Raw genomic sequence first — 21,387 nt, 5'->3', positions numbered from 1 at the left:
AAATAATAACTCTTATAAAGATACAAACTTTCTTTCATGTCATATTCTTTTGGATTATTCCTCTACAAAATGCCACTCATCAAACAACATTTTCTCATATAGAAAAACATCTTTCTTTCTTTTTAACACACCTTAAAAAAAGAACATGATTGAAACCACCATATATAGAAAAATAAAAGATACAAAAGATGTAACATCTTGCATGACACCAATTATAACCATGTATATATATACAAAAAAAAACTAGATATAATTCTCATCACTACTTTATATCAAATCTCTTTCAAAGATTATATCAAAGAAACTCAAATGGGCTTTTTCGCTTTCATTCTTCTTATCATTTCTCTACTTGGTTTTTCAAGTAAGTTTCTCTCATATTCATTAAATGCAAAAAGCAAAATTATGCAAATACTTACCATTTGTTTAAGCTATAGAAAAACAAAATATGTAACATCTTGTATGACCACTTACATTCATGTATATATATACGTATATACAAAAACTAGATATAATTCCCATCACTACTTCATATCAATCTCTTTCAAATGAATTTTTTTGCTTTCATTATTCTTATCATCTCTCCACTTGGGTTTTCAAGTAAGTTTCTCTCATTTTAATTAAATGCAAAAAGCAAATTTATACAAATACTTACCATTGTTTAAGCTACAGAAAACAAAAGATTCACTTGCATGACCATTTATAGGCATGTATATATATACATATACAAGAACTAGATATAATTCTCATCACTATTTCATATCAATCTCCTTCAAATTAAATCATTCAATATCAAAAAACTCAAAAGTAAGTTTCTCTCATATCAATTAAATGCAAAAGGCAAAATTATACAAATACTTACCATTAAGATGTAACATCTTGCATGACCACTTATATATATACATACAAAAACTAGATATAATTCTCATCACTACATTATATCAATTTCTTTTAAAGATTATATATAAAAAGAAAAAACTCAAATGGGGTTTTTTTGCTTTCATTCTTCTTATCATCTCTCAACTTGGTTTTTCAAGTGAGTTTAATTAAACCCAAAAGCAAAATTACACAAACACTTACCATTATTTAAGCTTGTAATTAGTGAAGTGAAGACCTTAATTAACAATGCTTTCTTCAATTTGAAACAGGTGCAAAGCTTTTAGGCATAAACTATGGTCAACTTGGGAACAATCTTCCATCACCATACCAATCCATTGAGCTCATCAAATCTATGAATGCAGATGGAGTAAAGCTCTATGATGCCAACCCAGAAATCCTAAAACTTCTTATGGGCACAAACCTAAAAGTCTCAATTATGGTTCCAAACAATGAAATCTCAATTTTAGCTTCAAATCAAAGTAAAGCTAATGAATGGGTTCAAAACAATGTTCTTCCTTACTATCCACAAACTATGATCAGATTCTTACTAATTGGAAATGAAATTCTAAGTTACTCTACTGAACAAGATAAAGTAATGTGGTTTGATTTAGTACCTGCCATGAACAACATTAGAAGCTCTCTTAAAGCTTTGAATATCAGAAATATCAGAATTGGAACCCCTTTAGCTATGGATATTCTTCAATCAACTTTTCCACCTTCGAATTCGGTTTTTCGATCAGATATTTCAGAATCTGTAATCTTACCCATGCTTCAATTTCTCAACAAAACCAAATCTTTCTTCTTCATTGATGTTTACCCTTACTTTCCTTGGTCTTCAAATCCAACAAATATTAACCTAAATTACGCTTTACTAAACCCTAACCCTAATCCTAATTTCCATTACTCAGATCCAGGAACAGGGTTGATCTACACCAATCTCCTCGATCAAATGCTCGATTCGTTGCATTTCGCAATGGCCAAGCTAGGGTTTTCAAAAATCCCCCTTTTGATTTCCGAAACAGGGTGGCCTACCGCCGGCGATTTTGAACAGGTGGGAGCGAATGTATACAATGCCGCAACTTATAATCGGAATCTGATTCACAGATTGACCGCGAAACCACCGATCGGAACACCGGCTCGTCCAGGGGTAAAGATTCCGACTTTCTTGTTTGCTCTCTTCGATGAGAACTTGAAGACTGGACCGGGAATTGAACGTCACTGGGGCTTGCTCCGTCCTGATGGAACACCAATCTACGAGATCGATCTGGCCGGGAAAATGCCGGCGGCGAAGGTGTAGAATCCATTTACCGACACCGGAATAGAAACGGTGGGTGTATTCAAATTTCTTCTTTATATATTGAGCCAATTATAGGCCGTGTTGGCACGTGTGGATTGTACACGTGCGAAAGTTTATCTGAGCGTGTGGAAATGAAATAGTATTCCAACACGTGTGGATTTATTTATAAGAGAAACCGATACGAGTGAAAATTATCAAAGGTAACAAAGTTACGAGTTGAGTTCAAAAAAACAAAAAAAAAAAGTTACGAGTTGAGGATTTTCTTACATTTATGAAATTAGATAATAAAACTTCAAAATTGATAGATGTGACTTCCGATCACTAATAGAATATCTATAAAATAAAAAAATTTAAAATGTAGCAAATATTTAATAAAATATGAAATTTCATAAAAAAAAAATATATATTATCAATAGAATTAATTTATATCATTTTTTTAAAAAATCTTATTATTTTGTGTTAAATTTATTATCTATTTTAATTATATTAAAAATATTTGCTTACATATATTTTTTTAGCTTTTTTTAAGAATAAAATTTTTCGGTGGGCCATTATAACACATAATAAAAAAAAATGTATTGTATCTAAAAAAAAGTATTATTGAAAGATCAATAATATAATTAATATATATTGTTGATCGAGGTTTTCGACAATTATTAATTATTGAAAGTTATAGAAGAGAATTTTTACGTAATTGGGACATTAATGAGCTTTAATTCATAAGTCATTGTTATAAATAAGTGTTTTCTAACAAGAAATCTCCCAAAAGTTCCTTCTTCCATGCATTATTGGTGTATTTATAGGCTCATAATGATAATAAAAAGATCACTATTGTCATGTTTGTATGAGTCATGTCTTGCACAATTTCCTAAATTTGAACATAGGACATGATTGCCTATTCTCTATGAGGTGCTTAGGTTTGTAATAGGCATTTGGTGAGACTAGAGTTGTCTCTTGCTAATGATTTGATAGCTAACAATGTCGCCGTCAAATGATGTATGGGACATTGTGAAATGAGAAAATTATGATTTTAAACCTTCAAACATGTTTTTCTAGAGTAATGTGTAAGATGTTTTTTCCCATGCCGCATTAAATGCATCCACAATAATTTAACCTCGAGCAACATGCCATGCTCCGCCTATCCTTCCATGTCTTCTCCTGGTCGAGTTCACTTGCAGAGAGAAGAGATAAAACTATTTATCCTCTTGGTGGATCTTTCCGAAAGTGACAAATCTCTCGAAATACTTGTAAATTACCAAGCTCCGGAAGTTAATTTACAAGCCAATAAAATTGCACAAACTAGCTAATAAAAGGCATAAAAAGCCAACCTAATGGCTAAAACCTAACCAAACAATTAAACATATGACATAAACTAAGCACAACCAAGGATAGATTCTAGTTTGAATGTTTATGTGGTTTGGATTCGCAGGAGATTGAATGAGGCAGCCGAAGCCCTAAGCTTGCCGCTTGGGCGGCCTCCACCAGTTCTACCGGTTTTCTTTCTATAAGGGATGTAGAACCCTTTGTTTCTACTAACTCTATTATGTGTGGACTCAAGTTTCGTTGAATGAAGTGTGTTTTAAGATCAAAAAGAAAAAATAAGCACAATCAAAGACTTAAATGTCAACGATAACTTACAATGGCTCTGCTGTAAAACTCGGCCATAACCGGACTGTGGTGCACTCCATCGAAGATGCAACCGCCGAAGAATGGCCTGCAAAAAACAGTGAAGAGGGTGGTATGGTGATGTGATGGATGCTATGTATAAACACACATATATATATATATGCATAGAAACAGTAAATGCTCATCAAACAAAAATAGTTTGTCTACTCTAAATTCAGATACCAAGATGAATACACAAGTGTTTCTTCTGAAAGAAAAGACCCTTGAGCATCTCATTAAGAAAAGAAAGAAACAGTTACAATAACAAACACAACGCAGAGAGAAATGTAAGGAAAATTGATCGAAGCAGCCTCTCGAATTAGTTTTGATCATCCGTAAAATTAATAGCGAGATCCCAGTAATGAACAACTCCTGCATCAGCATAAATCTTCCGGGCAGCAGCTTCCGTCATGCAATCATGAATTAAAAATTTAGTGAATGTAGGCTTAGCAACGCTGCCTTGCCAAACTAACACACATTTGTTCGGAGGTTTATCATCTTCTTCATCTTCGTCCTCTTCCTCGTCTTTCACAGCGTTTTCCCAGTTTATTCGCCTAAGCATAAGCTTCCCGTACCTCTTAATGGATTTACTTCCACCTTCGACAACAACTACTGTGATACCATCAGCGATAACAGCGCATCCAGTCAATCGGTTCTGTCGTGCAAAAATGTCAACCTTAAATCGAGTCTGAGGATGCGACAAGTCATTTATCTTGTAAACTGAAACTAGGGTCTCCACTGTGTTTGGATCGTCAAAAAGCTTCCGCTCTTTCTTCTCGCGGCGCTCAGCGGGAGTGAGCTTCCGTGCAGTATTCCGGTCTATGTGAGCTTGTTCACGATCAGCAGCTGCACTACGAATTTCCTTCTCAAGCCTAGTTGGATCTTGTGTTGCTTCAGAACCAAGAACCTTCATCAAATTACTCATTTTAACTTTCGGTTTTGGAGGTTCTATCAGGCCTTGTCTAATCATCTCCTGCCTTTCTCTCTCCCTACCCAATCGCCGTTGTGTACGGAGTTTCTTTTGTTCTTTCTTTGTTAACTTGAGCGGTTGAGGTGGGGGAGGAGCTGGCTCAGCAGGGGGCTCAATAGGACGAGGATGCTCAACATAGATGGTGATTTTCTCCAGCCTTAATATACCATCCGAAATATTACCATCAGCAACATCTCCATAAAGACCAGAGTGCAAAAGAGGCACATCCCTGACATACACATAGCAGTTATAATTAGAAATGAGAGCACTCAACCGAAATTGATTTAATTTGGTTGACAAATCGCTAAAATCTCTAAGAAAGGTAATGGAAAAACAAGGGCCAAATCTTGTACAGGCAACACAGAAGCATCTACAATTTATATATGACACGAATCACCAAGAAATAACTCATTTTTAAGCCAAAAGCAAAAAAAAAGGGGATAATAATGCCCTAAATGTACCATAAAGCATACCACACAAATGCATGAGAACCCTATTAACTTACCACCACTCAACTTCAGGAATAGGTTCCTTTGGTTTTTCTTTTGTCATAACTCTCTCAGATACTTCTATCAAGTTTGGATTTATATCAGGAGCTGCGTTTGCCTTTGCTAACTGTGCCTGCTTTGCTCTGTGCTCTTTGGCTTGTGCATCTCCAAATTTACTCTGTAAGAATATTGAATAAATAACTATTAGAGAGCACAGACATCAGAATGTGAGGTCTCAATGTAACAGAGAGTAGTACCTTCAATTTTATATGCTCAGCATCTTTAGACCACTTTCCTTCCTCTACAAAGAGGAAATTCATCCTCTTAGGCCGCATGATTTTAGCTATATTCAAACCCATACTTGAATCAAAATGAGGATTTGATTCTGGATCCACATCTAGTTCAGGTTTAAGTATCTGAAATGCGTCTTTCTTCTGTTTGTTAATGTTAACCTGCAATTGAGAGATTGTATTTATATGCTAGCCAACAATATGACCTAGAATTTCAATTAACAATTCCTCCAAAATGTCGATTTCAAACCTTTAAGGTGCTGAGATTGCTTGGTTTAGTCAGATTCACAACATTTCCATGCTCATCTATTTCCCTGCCGAGAGCATCAAGGCGAAGAACAGGAGCTTTAGTAGGCTTCTGGGGGGCAGCAGCTACATCGGTTGTAGCCTGTCCTGGAAACAAGTTTATTAAAGGAGCAAACTCTGGGTCCTGGCGAAATCCCATCCTGGCAGCTAGCTCTTGTGCACGTTTTACAGCCTCATAGTTGGGAATGGCCGTAAGACCAGCAGAAGTAGCCAAGCCACTTGCAGGGTTCCCAGAAGCATGGTTTGAGGAATTCAATGTTGCCTCGGTTATAGCTGTAGCAGAGGTTGATGATGATACAGATCCAGGCTTCAACCCCTCCTTTGGACCAAAGTTTCGGCTATTTTCTGAACTTGCACCAACACCCTTGTTCAACTACACATTGGAAAGGAACACACACAATCAATAAATGATGGGACTTTGAGAAATGGAACATTGATTTTGATTCACTGAAAACTTACAAGGGGAATTCTCTTCATCTTCTCTGATAATTCCTTCTGCATCTGTAAAGCTTTCTTAGCTTTTGCTAAAGCATCAAGAGACAGACTTGTACTTTTTCCAGCAGTTGAAGATGTCCCATCTGTACTAGATTTTCCAGGAACCTCATGAGATCTGGTAATACTAACTCCCTTATTTTCATGTGTTGTAGAAATCGAAGATACCTTGGTAGGAAGGGGATGACTAGGGGTGAAAGAGGTTTCAGGTAAACTCCCTGATGACATAACCAGTGGTTCGGGCGCAGCAACCTATCAAAATATTATGTAAAAACACATCCCAACATGCAAACAATCAAAATGATATACAAAAAAATCCAGGATAACGAAGAAATGCAAACGAGAAGGAAAATGAAAAGCAAGAGAATACTCACATTGCCCAGTGAACCATTCCCATTCTCTTTACCATTCCCAGCAGGGGTTTGAGAATTATCCAAATGCACATGAGCAACTTCTTCTTTCACTTCCTTCAACTGTCCATCCTCAAATCTCCGGCGACCCCCATTATCTTCTTGCTCATCTTCTTCAGCTCTATCCTCTAACCGCCTCTTCTCCTTCCTCCCATCATCGTAAACCTTAGCCCTCTTCTCACCATCCCCATCCCTATTATCCTCACTTGTACCCCTCTCTTTCCTCTTATGTCTCCTCTCCACAGACGCCTCCCTCTCTTCAGACATCTCGCGCTTTGATTCCCGATGATGATTAGCCTTTTCATCAATCCTCGGCTCATACGACCTCTCACGCTTCGATTCGCGATCGTAGGGCCTATCTCGACTCCCTTCTCTTTCTCGCGAACCCTCGCGGTCTTCGTGTCTCGACTCTCGACGGGATTTGTGGTCGCGGTCCGAGCGGTGGTGGCGGTGGTGATGGTCATGATCGAGGTCTCTAGAAGACCTTTTGTCATCAGCATCACGGGTGCGATGCTTCCGATGGTCACGCTCCTCCCGGGTGCGCTTGTTCGTTGTCTTCTCTTTCTCCATTGCTAGGGTTTCTGAGATTGAGCATTGAGAATGAATAAATTAAAGAAAAAATGAATATAATAGATTTTCTCCCTACTTTTTTAGGATTGCCAAACATAATGTTTTTTTTAATATAAAAATTAATAAGAAAAACACAAATATTTTAAATTGGAGAAACATTACTTCATAAGCTTAGAAAGGACCAGTTATATTAAAATTATAATCAAACAGAAATAAAAATAGAAGCATCTCTTAAGAACTTTAAAGCACACTTTGGTTTCATTGAAAACTTTGACAAGACAACAAACTACAACCCCTACAAGTATTGAGAGCCACAACCCTAGCAAAGTACAATAAAAAGAAAAATCTGCAAAACATAAAACCCAAAAGATATCAAAACTTGTTCAAACTAATAATTAGTTTAAAAAAAAAACAACTAATGGAAAAGCCTAATATAATACTTATTCTAGTCAACAGCAACCATTTTCACTACTATGAACAAAAACAACAGCTATATTTTAGAACAAAATATACAGCACTATACAAGCATACAACACTATAAATCAAGTTTTGATACCTCATAATGCCCTAATATAATAGGATACTTAAGCATACAAAAATTACCTGAAATGAACTAAGTAGTAATGATAGTAATGGATATCTTCAGAAACAAACAAGAAAACCCAAGTTAATTTCTATCAATTGATACTCAGTAATTTGTATCAGCCCCATTAAAAACACACGAATAGTTACTTCATTTCAAGAAAAGCATTACCATATAACCCTAAAATACATTCAAAATTGTAAACACAATATTTTGATATATAATCTGAGAAATGGAAAAAGTAAAACTATTATTCGATAAATTCTGAGAACTTAAATCAACTTCTTTCTTCATACGAACTATTTCTCTCAAGTCTATTAAACTAATGCAACTGAAAAATTAATTCAAACCCTAATAATAGCATGAAAATATTAGTAAAACAAGTAATGGTTAGAAAAAATAGAACTCACGGATTTTGTTCTACATACGTATGAGTTCGAAATAGTCTTAAATCGCGATTGAAGACCCTTGGAACTCCGGAGTTGCCGCGGCTGGCAGTGACTGACAGAGAGAGAGAGAGAGGGAAATGAGAATTGAGGGTCTCGAGGTTGAGGATCTTGGGGCTGATCCCCAAGGAAGGGTCGGGGTTGTTGTCGTCGGAAATGGGGCTGGGATCGTTGGGCAGTTGGGGCTGGGTTCGGATCGTTGGAAGACGAACCGGTTGGCCGGAGATGGCACCGGGTTTTGCAGAGAAAAGTAGCGATTAGAAAGAGTGGGAGAGAGTGGAGGAGACTCGGGAGAGAAGATGATGAAGATTTAGGTTTTTTTTTTTTATTTAATATTATTGAAAAATTCTACAATACAACCTTTTAAAAAGGATATATTGATGCACCCTTATCTGGTTTAGCATCCGAAATAATTTTTTAGCCAAATTTTTTCTCATGGTTAAGACATCCTGCAAAATTTAAAGAAATTTAAAAAAGTTTAACACGCCGAAAATTATGTCCAAACAGTGTGTTGCACGCGTGACTATTTTATTTTATACGCGTGTAAAATAGACCGTTTGAACATTATTTTCTATATTGTAAATTATTCCGAATTTTTCAAAATTTTGTAGGATATCTTAAATAGTTATAACGTACATGAATATAAAAAAAAAAAATTAGATTAAAAATTTTTTCTGGATGCCGAAACAAGTTAAGGGTGCATCAATACATCCCTTTTAAGGGGATGCATTGTAGAATCACCCTATTATTTTTAGGCTTGTTTGAATTTTTATTTGAAAACTTTACCAAATTAAATCTTTTCAATTTTTTTAGTTAAAATTTTTTTGTCTAATTTTACTAAAGAAAATTTGACCTAAGGACTTTTGTCTAATTTTATTATAGAAGATTTAGGTTTTTTTTAATTTGAATTTTTGTCTCTGAACTTTTATATGTACTAAATTATGTTTCTTGAACTTTTTTTGTTTAATTTTATTAAAAAAAAAATTGATGTGGATGAAAATTTAGGGGCATAATTCGGTACATATTAAAGTTTAAGGGGCGTGATTTTATAAATATTAAAGTTTAGGGGCACGATTTAGTATGTAGACAATCGCCATATTAGCAAAATTGAATGAAATTAGACCAAAGTCTTTAAATCTAACAATGTCAATAGTTCAAGAGGATTTTTTAACGACCGAAAAGTTCAAGGACATAATTTAGTACATATCAAAGATCAGGAACTAAAAATCATAATTAGCCTTATTAAAATAGATTGAATATGTTTTAGTTATCTGTTTATTATTTAAAGAAAAATTTATATAGTAAACTAAAAATATGAAAAAATTTATAAAAATACAACAATATTGAAAAAAATTTATTTTGACTCTTAGAACTTTTTTATGTACAAAAATTCCTCTTGAGTAAACATAATGAATTAGTTTTTTTGGTTATTTTATAGTTATATTATCATGAGGTTGTTTTTCTGGTTTATTTTTTGTTGTTTTATATTACATTTATAGTTGATTTATAGTATCGTGAGGTTAATTTTTCATTATTTTTTAGTTGTTTTTTCTTTTTTACTTGTTGTTGAGCAAAGTGTATTTTTATAATTTTAAAATTTTACAAGAGTTTTTTGTAAGGCTGATTAGGATTTTTGCCTTCTGAACTTTGATATGTATTAAATCATGCCCCTGAACTTTTCTAGCCATTAAAAATTTTAAAATTGGTGGATTTAAGGATTTTTGTCCAATTTCATTCAATTTTACTAATTTAGTGATTGACTAGTACTAAATCATGCTCCCTATACTTTGATATTTAACAAATCATGTCTTTCAAACTTTGACATGTGTCAAATCATGTCATCTGAATTTTCATTAATGTTAGACTTTTCTTACTAAAATTAGACAAAAATCCTTAAATTCAACAATCTTAATAGTTTACAGGGGATTTTTAACAGCCTTAAAAGTTCAAGGGCATGATTTGGCACATATTAAAGTTCGGGGAAAAAATTTTAATTAACCTTTTTCTAAGTAAAAAGTTCAGGCTGTAATATTGTAAATAAAACATAAAAGAATGATATTTCTGAAAATTTCCTAAAATTTAATTAAAAATAAACGTGGACAAATTATACACTAACACGTGTCATTATAATAAACATAGTCAGCATTTAATGGAATAGTATTAACAAAAATGGATGAAAATTAACATATGGTATTTAATTTGTCGAAAAAAATAGTATTTAAGTGTAAAATATAAAAATATAAGATATTTATGCCGCAAATTTCCTTATATGTTATAAAGATGAACCAACAAAAGACTATTTTTTTCAAATTTTGAGTACAATATATATATATATATATATATATATATTTTTGGAAGTATTTTGTAAAATTACCTTATGAAATTTTTTATTAGCAAATAGATCTTGTATGGTTGCAAAAATAACTATAGTTACATAGAGTAAATTAAGGTGAGGTTATTTTGTAAATTTTAGTGGCAAGTTAAATGATAGGTTTTTAAGGTATATGTTATAAAGATGAACCAATGGAAGGTTATTTTTTTCACATTTTTAGTCTAATTTTTTCTCATGGTTAAGTACGTAGTACAGTAAAACCTTTATCCAATAATATATTTGGGACCAAACAAATTATATTCTAATGAATTTTTGGCGACTAAACCCTGCCAACTATCGTTTTACTTGCACTCAACCCTCTAAGCTTAAATTTTGGCGGTAAAACCTTCTAAACTACTAAACTGTTAATAAATTTAAGGTATCATCTAGTTACTGTCACACGAGATTTTTGTACAAAAATACTATCTTTTTATAAAGCAACTGTAAAACAACTAAACAGAACAATTAAAACAACAGTGAAATAACTGTGGAACAACATTGAAAATTTTACACAATACAGTATAAAACTTACAAAGTGTTTTTTTAGAAAAACATAGTATTTTTTTTAAAAAAATTCTATCCCATAGAAAAAATAAAAAAGTTAAAAAATTGAGTATGTGGTGGAAAAATCCACAAATGACCCAACTAGTAAGTTTTAAGAAACACAGGTCAAAAATAATATTAACTCTAAACTCTTTTGGTATTTGACTATGAGATAAGTTGAAAACTACCCTTTTTTATTACACATTAATTAAATATAACTCTAAGATAATTTTAATTGATATATACTTTATTTTATAATCAAAGTACCAAATATAACTTTACAAAAATCATTAAAATTAGACTTCTTAATGCACATAATGAGAATATAACTTATAAAAATAGATATTGTTATAAAATAATATAAAATAATATAAAGTAGATGAGAAGAAAGAAGAAGAAGATGAAGAGAGAAAGAGAAAGTGAATGAGAATTTCTGAGTTGTTTATTCCAATGGGGTGAACCCCTATTTATACAAATACAAGAGTGAGATATTAAGAAACTAAGAAAAAGGGAAACTAAGGAAAAGAGGAATGTTGATTACAATTAATGACAATAAATAAAAGATTTGGACATCCACATAATTAATAATATTTATAACACTCCCCCTTGGATGTCCATAATAGCTGTCTTATTAAAAATCTTGCTGAAAACTTGGTCAAAGGAAAAAGAGTATAGTGTAAACTAACTCCCTCCCCCTCATTTAGGCATTTGTGGAGATCTTCTGATCGACGAATTTCGATCTTGTCTGCCGTCTTCTCAAATGTTGATGTTGGTAATAACTTTGTGAATAAAATGCAAGTATGTTAACATGATTTATAGTTGCCTCGTTAAAAACCTTGCCAGAAAAACCCAGTGGGACAAAATCTGAGCTAAGGAAAAAAGAGTACAATATATATTTCATATTCATAACTATTTGCAAGTTGCCTCGTTAAAAACCTTGCCAGGAAAACCCCGTGGGACAAAACCTGAACTAAGGGAAAAAGAGTGCAACATAAATATGTCTCCCCCTCATGCACATATGATCCATAATTCTTTTGGTGATAATAGATCTCATAAGATTATTGTTATCACTTTTAAAATATCACCATATACAATTTTTGATCATATATTTTCTATAACTCTTCCAGAGTATGTATAGATTTCTAAATTATAGATGAGGGGTTCGTGGAACATTAGTCTTTATCCAACTAATTGTATCATTCATGTGTGTATACAACTTTGTTCATACTAAAATTTAAAATTTCAAGTAGATATGAACATAACACATTAATGGTACTACAAATTTTCATTTGTGACAATGATGGTACTCCAAGACCACATATTTGTTCCATCTTGTTGTATGATCTTAATTTCCATATCAAATGATCATATATCTATAATTCTTGATGCATATGAAGTACTTCAGGACTTCAATACTAATGAACAAACTTTATACATTAATATTTCTCGAAATACAAAAGAAATAAAAGTTTGTTCTTCAATTAATCAAAAACTCTTCAAGAGTCTATCACAACGTATAATTTACGTATTTATATTGCATAGACAATCATACGTATTTTTCAAACAATAATTTACTTACATGTCTTTATTTCATACAAAGATCTTTGTCATATAGTGCGCGCGACTTTGAATTTATATCACTTAAGACATGTATTAAATTCTTCTAGAATTTTTAGATAAGGCTTATTTCAAATTCTCACTACATTAGGAGCTCCAAATAAATAACCTTTTGTTGCAACATTTATGTGACGCTTATAAATCCTCATAAAATATATTCCAGGCTATAATCAAATCATGATTATATTTTCTCAATATTTAAGCCTTACTTCAATCAATCTCATGTATATGCAAACTTTGTACAACAATTCATTATGTACAAATACATATATGCAAATTTCTCATTAGAAATATTTATTTGCACACCCTACAGGTCTTACTTCACTTTATGTGAGTAAATTTGCCTGGATTGCGTCATAATATTTTGGCCAAAAATCAAAATGTAAGTCGATGATTCTCGACAAATCTAATACCATGATCCTTGCTATCTCATGTTAGTTTATTGCATATGCAAACATTCAATATTTATTGTCGACAAAAATTTCAATAAATGATAATTTCCTCCCATATTGACATAACTTATAGAGATCTCTTTAAATTACATATTTTTCAAATATGTTTATCATTTATAGGTACCTATATAGAATCACTTCAGGGATTCAATTATGATCAAATGTGTTATGTCTAACTTCTCTTGGGAGTCTTTTCGAGTACCGTTTTCATCACGGTTATCATTTTAATACTTTATAACATTAAGGTATCTCCATGAGTACCTCTAGATTTAACAACTTCAGGGCAAATCAAATGAACATTTATTAATAATTTCTACATTGTTCATTTACGCTTCAGGCGTTTTCAACTCATTCTATCTCAACTTTGAGTAATATTGATTTGCAGTTGGTATATATCATTTTGAACTATATTGTTCTTATATACTTTGTGCAAGGATCATTTTTCAAAAATTATCATCATCCCAACTGCTTCTCCCCCCCTGATCGAGAGAATTTTTAAAAATTGTGATATCTAATAATATTAATATACCTGTAGGGATTTCAGTATATCACAATGAATCAATATTTGTTTAAACTCATATATACTATATGACATTGAGCTTTAGGTTCAATAAACTTCAGTTTCAAGTTCAATCCTTATGAACTTAATTCATTTCTAAGAATGAGTCATACGTGTATAATTAGAAATACATAAATTTACACATTTTGTAAATGCATGATTATATAATCTTATCACATCGATAAGAAACTATGCAATAAAATCTAACAATGGCTCAAGATTGTTAAGAAAATATAATTTAAATATTTTCTATGTGCAAATATATGCACATTCTTCTTTTGAGCCTTATAAATAACAATGAGAAGAATCTTTTGGTTCTTCAACAAAATTTAGTCAAATTCTTTGACAATTTATTACATATGATTGATCATGTCAAAATAATTCAATTCATGAACTTCAGGTTCACTATAATTTGTATTTCAATAAAACTTTCAAAATGTAATGTAAATTCATTACAACATAATCATTACAAGTTTCATTTTTATATACACGAATAATATAATTATATTATTCTCCAAAACATATACACTCTTCAGGAGTCACTATTATGTTTATCAAACTTTATATTTCTTCAGGAATCACTATCATCAATTCAATGATGTGTATAATATAAAATGTACATGACAACTTCATCATGTTGTTATAATGATCAAATAGATATAACCATAATATATCATTCATGTTTCCTGGTATCTTTTTAACAAGTCGTCTAGACTATTCATCAGTCTAATTACCATGACTTGATATATTATATATTTAAATGTACAACCAGTACATATAATAAGTTATTTCTTATCACTTTTATAACTAGATAAAAGTTATACATCTAGGTACATACAAATATATTTTACTACTCCAAGTAGCAATTGTATGTAAGACTTCTTCAGGAAGCTTTTCAAATAATCATTTTGTGATTCTTTATCACTTTGATCATATTGGATCACTAACAAATGTTAGTAAGTTATATATCCACTTTTGGGAATATGCAAACTGAATTATATGGTAACTATATATTTACATATCATGTACCAACAATAGTTTGAAACTATTGATTTCAAAAAATAATAAAATATGTATATATTAATTTGCTTCTGGCATTACCAATATATGTGAAATCTATATTCTTTGAAATAGAATTTCATGCCTATTCATTCTCTTTAGGTAATGATATTTAAATATTCTAAATGTACAATAAGTTTGTACAAATCACATTCTATTAAATAATCAAGTATACTTTTATCTTGATTATAAGTGTGTCCGTACTACAGGTACGCGACCACTATTATTCAATTCCACACATGATATATAGATTTCATGCACTTTGATTGTGTGTGGTATCTCATCTTTTGGTTGTTTCCACTTTTTTAAAATATTTGAGTAGTAAATAATGTCATTGATTATTTAAAATCATTACATTCACTTCGGGGAATGACGTTGAACAAGTAGAACATTATTATAAATTTCTTAAAAATTTATTACTTGTTCATCCATAAAAATATAAGAAATTATTCAACAATTTCTTTTACGATATTTTCAAAGAATATATGAATGAAATTTCTGCATAGTCTCCAAGATGTATGCAAAATTTAATCTTTAATATATGTCAGATTCAATAATTTCCAACATTGCAAGTAATAACAATGTATAATAACATGACTAATACGAGGAATCTTTAAAAGTAATTGACTTCAATTTGTATCATTCTCTACAGGGAATGATGAACAATAAATACATGCCTCATGTATTAAAATAACATTAGTCATGCTCATTGTTATTCTTATACTTTGATGTTTCAATGCAATTTTCTTAACATTCTTTTTGGGTATTCAAAACCCACTATAAAATTGCATCAATAATAATCATTTTCAATGATTCTTTAGTTGTATTCACATAAATACAATCATTTTTTTTCTTCGATAAATATAAAACATTTACTTCAGGAAATGTTTGTCAAAATCTATATCGATATTAGATTACTTTTCATTGTCCTCAAAGAATACAAGAACATATATATAAATATGTATTCATCTCTTTCATTATATATCCATCAACTATATAATGAATATTACGTTTGCATAATCTTCAGGATATATGCAAGATTTTATTGAGGACGCATAATCATCAGGATATATGCAATATTTTATCGAGGATGCATAATCTTCAGGATATATGCAATATTTTATCGATGATGCATAATCTTCAGGATATATGCAATATTTTATCGATGATGCATAATCTTTAGGATATATGCAATATTTTATCGATAATACATAATCTTTTGGATATATGTATAATTTATATAGATTTTCTCTATCATATCATAGGCACACATATATTGTAAATATTATGAATGATAAGAACATAATATATATATATATGAAATCAATAATAAATATATAAAAACATATACATACATATATAATATATAGATATATAGATAAAAAGAAAAAAGAAACCAAATGATTCTTGAAATTGTTTCAGTCAGATGAGTATATATATAAATATATATTTAGTGTATCGTGACTTTGAAACAATTCAAGAACTTTAACAAAATACTTACATTGGGTCTTAGGCAGAGATTCATGCTTGAAGCTTGGGCAGAGACTCGTGCTGATAACGTGTTATAAAATAATATAAAATAATATAAAGTAGATGAGAAGAAAGAAGAAGAAGATAAAGAGAGAAAGAGAAAGTGAATGAGAATTTCTGAGTTGTTTATTCCAATGGGGTGAACCCCTATTTATACAAATACAAGAGTGAGATATTAAGAAACTAAGAAAAAGGGAAACTAAGGAAAAGAGGAATGTTGATTACAATTAATGACAATAAATAAAAGATTTGGACATCCACATAATTAATAATATTTATAACAGATATAAATTAAAGAGTAGTAAAATGAAAGTAAAAATTAAAATATAAAACAAAAAGTGGGTATAAAATGTAATTTTCTCTTTAACTATTTATGAATTGGGAATTTTTTATAAATATGGAATTTCTTAGGGAGCGATGTTGGAATGAGAAGCCCAAGCCCCAGCCCAATATCAGAAGCCCAAGCCCAAGCCCAAGCCCAACCAAAGTGAGTTTCACAACTTCAGTTCACTCTCACTCTCTCTTCTTCTTCTTCTTCTGTGACTAAACCCTAACCTCGTTCCCTACTGATCGGAGCTGGTCGGAGAGGAGGAGGAATTCCGTTTGCCCTTCATTACCACCTGCGCTTCACTCACTCACTCATTCATCGGATAAACAATTACTCCACTCACAAAGGTACAATTACTTCTCTCATTCTTCTGAAAAATAGTTTAGTTTAGAAGTGTGCTAATATACTGATTTGATTATGTTATGCTGTAATCCAAATTCATGTATTTTTATTATGCAGGCAGAGAAAAGATTGAAACTTTATCTGGTTGTTTGATTTTTCTCAAGTGATTCTCTCTGTTCTAAATCCAATTTTTTTTAATGGTTTAGTTTATCATGTTTTGTTCTAAGATTTAGAAATTGTGTATATATGTACATCTTATTGAATCAATAGTATAAATTTGTTGTAATAGTCATACAAGATTTTGTTCTCAATCTTAAAGAAATTTCTGCTTCTTTCATGGTGTTTGTTCCTTAATCACTCTAGATATGACATGGCTAATAGTTCATCAATGGATATTATTGCAATATTGTGTTTTAGTAGGTTAATTCCATACATGCAATTTAGATTAACCATTACACTAAAGCTAATATTATGTTTATAAATATATCTTTTAGTAACTAACTAAAATACATATATATTTTTTTGTCGATTTTTTCTAAGGGACAGTTGGCCCCTCCCTCTCGCTTCTATGTGAGTCCGCCCTTAAATATATGGGGTTGTAAGAAATATCTGGTATTGAGAAACTTCTCTCCAAATAAAATCTAATTTGTTGTGTTTCTAAGCAATTTGAAATGGAGTTATTCTCATAGTGACAAATAAGTTATCTTTGCATGCAATGCTATGTTGTTGTTGATTGGAGAGATAATTTGTAGTTGTATGAAATTTTATTTACTAAGTAATGACCTGTTTAGAGATGTTTTGAACCAAAATGGACAATACTTGATTGAATAGCTACTAACTACTAGTAACCTGTTTAGAGAAGTTGTGAATGAACAATTATTCATTTGCATCTCTTCACCATTGTTGTTAGTATTTGACATGTTTATGTTACGAGGTAACCTCAACCTCATCACCCTAATATGACTCTCTCTCTCTCTCGTTTCCAGCTGTACTAGAGAACTTTAAGAACAAAACACCGCTGCCGTCCATACCAATGAACTTATCCTCCCTCACAACTCTGGACTCCAATCTTCTCTCCAACCCTAGGTGCAGGGCCTTCAAAGCTCACTTTCGGACCAATGTTTCTCGTCCCAGAAACATCGTTGTCTGCTCCTTCAACCCCCCGGCAGCTGCTTCATCATCACTCAGCAGCGTTGCTGAGTCCGCTACCCATAAGTTTAGTCGAATTGAGTCATTGAGTCAGGTCTCGGGTGTGTTAGGCTGCCAGTGGGGTGACGAAGGTAAAGGCAAACTAGTCGACATATTGGCCCAACACTTCGATATAGTTGCTCGTTGTCAGGTATAACAACATTTCTCTTTCTCTCTATGATTATAATCTGCCATGCTTATCTCTTAATTATTTAATTTTTGACTTTAGCTGCTGCAATGGCGTTGCAGTTTTGTTTTAATTACGCTATGTGACCATAAACGACCATAAATTTATACTGTGCCACCATTATGATCGCACAATGTAAATTCAATATGGCTAATTCGGGGTAATTTAATATTTTCATGTTGTTAGTTTGGCGAATTCCGTGAATTCTGTCCTTTATTTTCAAGTGTAGCTGAGCTTAGAGTTGTGAATGTTTTCCCTGAAAGTGTTTTGTTAAATAGGGTGGAGCTAATGCTGGACATACCATCTACAATGCAGAAGGAAAGAAATTCGCCCTTCACCTTGTGCCGTCTGGTATTTTGAATGAGGAAACTATGTGTGTTATCGGAAATGGAGTTGTGATTCATCTTCCTGGTTTTTTCAAAGAGATTGATGGGCTTGAATCGAATGGAGTCTCCTGCGACGGAAGGATATTGGTTTCCGATCGTGCCCACCTACTATTTGATTTCCATCAAGAGATTGATGGGCTTAGAGAAGCTGAGCTTGCCAAGTCTTTTATTGGAACAACAAGGAGAGGGATTGGACCTTGTTACTCGAGCAAAGTTATTCGAAATGGCATTAGAGTAGGTGACTTGAGGCACATGGATACTTTCCCTCAGAAACTTGATGTTTTGTTATCAGATGCTGCATCAAGATTCCGAGATTTTAAATATAGCCCCGAAATGCTCAAAGAAGAGGTTGAGAAATACAAGAGGTTTGCTGAGAGGTTGGAACCCTTTATTGTTGATTCTGTGCATGTAATGAATGAAGCAATCTTAGAGAAGAAGAAGATTTTGGTCGAAGGTGGTCAAGCAACCATGCTCGATATCGACTTTGGAACATACCCTTTTGTTACTTCTTCTAGCCCATCAGCTGGTGGAATTTGCACTGGTCTTGGAATTGCACCAAGAGTTGTAGGTGATCTTATTGGAGTGGTAAGTAAGTTAATAATGCTATCTTATATAAAATACTATCATATGTATCTTATAATGTATGAAATACTAGATAAAATAGAATTTTTTCTTATTGAATCAAATCTGAAGTTCCAATAAAAGGAAATACTTTTTACTGAACTACCATCTAATGAATTCAAGAGTTAAAAGGGAATATGAAGAAATTAGTAGAAGCTATGGAAACTTACCAAGTGATAACTTTCAAATTCAGAGAAAAGAAATTCCAAAAATTCATCATTTTCTAGTTGAATGTTTAGCCAAAGATGAATTTTAAGAGTGATGAAAACATATAACACATGAGATTAATTTAAAACTTTGATACTGCTGCAGGTAAAAGCCTACACTACTAGAGTTGGCTCTGGTCCATTCCCAACCGAAATGTTGGGTCAAGGGGGCGACCTTCTTAGGTTTGCCGGGCAAGAGTTTGGCACAACAACAGGGCGTCCACGCCGTTGTGGTTGGCTTGACATAGTTGCTCTCAAGTATTGTTGTCAAATTAATGGTTTTTCCTCACTCAATCTCACCAAACTTGATGTGTTATCCGATCTTCCCGAAATTCAATTGGGGGTCACATACAAGCTAGCTGATGGCACACCAATCAAATCGTTCCCATCCGACCTTCGTCTCCTCGAGCAATTGAAGGTAATAATAAGTCTTGTCACCGTTCGCGATCGTGATTGATCCTACTCTTGCTCATATCATGCTTATGAATCTTGTATATATGTTTATATAGGTGGAGTATGAAGTAATGCCTGGATGGAACACTGATATATCTTCTGTAAGAAACTATTCTGATCTGCCAAAGGCTGCTTGTGAATATGTGGAGAGAATAGAAGAACTTGTGGGCATTCCAGTTCATTATATTGGTGTTGGGCCTGGAAGAGATGCCCTCATATTCAAATAATTTTACTCTAGTTGTTAGATCATAGTATGATGTAACTTGTTCTATTAGAGATTTTTATCCCTATCAATTAAGGGATGATTTTGGATATATTTAACTAAAATTTGGCTAAGAAATTTTGTAGTCTTAATAATACCAACTTGAGTCAACTCTTTGACTTTTTATTTTTAGCTTATTTCTTTTTTGTTTTTGTCTTCGGTCGGATTGAGATGGAGTCCTCTCGATCGGTTGGATTGGTGTGGTCTCGGTCGGATGGTGGCGATGGTTGCGGTCTTGGATTCTATAGTGGGGGTTTTGGTGAGTATTTCAGTGATAACCAATGAAAGGAAAATAGAAAAATATTAGCAAGTTTTGAAATGTGGAAAGTATTTTGGAGTATACATAAAAATTGGCCTATTCCACTAACATTGGGTAGTTTAAGTTTTGGTTATTAATTTTAACTTACATTATGCATATAAAGTCAAATTGAAAATCCTTCAATTTCAAAACAATTGCCTAAAGTTTTGAATTTGCAATCATCTAAACCTAATGATTATTTTTTTTAAAATAATATAGATATCTCGTGTTAGTAAAAGTGTAATTTTTGTTTAGTTTTGTTAGTACGAAATTTGTTAGCATTATAAATAGCATCTAAGACTCATATTCAAAATTATTGAGTTTTCTTTTAAAAATAAATAGTATGAATTACTTCTAAATCTTCTTTAATAAATTTAAAATGGAATTCAAACTATTGTTTAATAATACTAGAGGCCCGTTTGGCACAAGTTGCTTTTTGAAAAAGCTGTGATAAAAATGTGTTTGGTATCCCAAAAATGTATAAATGTACTTTATTTTCATAAATTTTATTTAATAAATATATATTTTTAATAGTTTTTTTTTTTATAAAAATGTTCATTATCATATTCTTAAAAAGTATGTATAAAAATAA

At 32.1% G+C, this 21,387-nt stretch overlaps 3 protein-coding genes across 6 annotated transcripts; 2 read left to right on the top strand and 1 right to left on the bottom strand.

Annotated features, from left to right (window-relative positions):
- The first annotated feature begins 261 nt into the window (after positions 1–261).
- On the top strand, positions 262–2,381 carry LOC115722595 (probable glucan endo-1,3-beta-glucosidase A6). Of its 2 annotated transcripts, none has more exons than XM_030651837.2 (2): positions 262–361; positions 1,146–2,381. In XM_030651837.2, the coding sequence occupies exons 1-2, from the start codon at positions 310–312 to the stop codon at positions 2,171–2,173; spliced, it is 1,080 nt and encodes a 359-aa protein (XP_030507697.2). In that variant the 5' UTR covers positions 262–309; the 3' UTR covers positions 2,174–2,381. The 2 variants fall into 2 exon arrangements, with proteins under 2 accessions (XP_030507697.2, XP_060959884.1); XM_061103901.1 differs by lacking the exon at positions 262–361 and adding an exon at positions 524–597.
- A 1,596-nt stretch (positions 2,382–3,977) lies between these two features.
- Positions 3,978–8,742, bottom strand: LOC115722369 (protein RDM16). 3 transcript variants are annotated; one of them, XM_030651567.2, is made up of 7 exons: positions 8,358–8,742; positions 6,759–7,375; positions 6,352–6,636; positions 5,837–6,265; positions 5,554–5,748; positions 5,314–5,474; positions 3,978–5,037 (listed from the first exon to the last, which is right to left on the bottom strand). In XM_030651567.2, the coding sequence occupies exons 2-7, from the start codon at positions 7,362–7,364 to the stop codon at positions 4,158–4,160; spliced, it is 2,556 nt and encodes an 851-aa protein (XP_030507427.2). In that variant the 5' UTR covers positions 7,365–7,375; positions 8,358–8,742; the 3' UTR covers positions 3,978–4,157. The 3 variants fall into 3 exon arrangements, with proteins under 3 accessions (XP_030507427.2, XP_030507425.2, XP_030507428.2); XM_030651565.2 differs by having other exon boundaries at positions 8,376–8,733; XM_030651568.2 differs by lacking the exons at positions 6,759–7,375; positions 8,358–8,742 and having other exon boundaries at positions 6,352–6,470; positions 6,553–6,636.
- An 8,214-nt stretch (positions 8,743–16,956) lies between these two features.
- On the top strand, positions 16,957–20,608 carry LOC115722392 (adenylosuccinate synthetase 2, chloroplastic). The gene is made up of 5 exons (XM_030651594.2): positions 16,957–17,199; positions 18,181–18,533; positions 18,848–19,540; positions 19,889–20,200; positions 20,292–20,608. Exons 2-5 carry the CDS (start codon positions 18,228–18,230, stop codon positions 20,460–20,462), a joined length of 1,482 nt encoding a protein of 493 aa, XP_030507454.2. The 5' UTR covers positions 16,957–17,199; positions 18,181–18,227; the 3' UTR covers positions 20,463–20,608.
- Positions 20,609–21,387: the final 779 nt, after the last annotated feature.

Source organism: Cannabis sativa, chromosome 9 (genome assembly GCF_029168945.1).
Source record: "Cannabis sativa cultivar Pink pepper isolate KNU-18-1 chromosome 9, ASM2916894v1, whole genome shotgun sequence".
Classification (NCBI taxonomy): domain Eukaryota; kingdom Viridiplantae; phylum Streptophyta; class Magnoliopsida; order Rosales; family Cannabaceae; genus Cannabis; species Cannabis sativa.
This window is presented reverse-complemented; position numbering and strand designations above follow the sequence as displayed.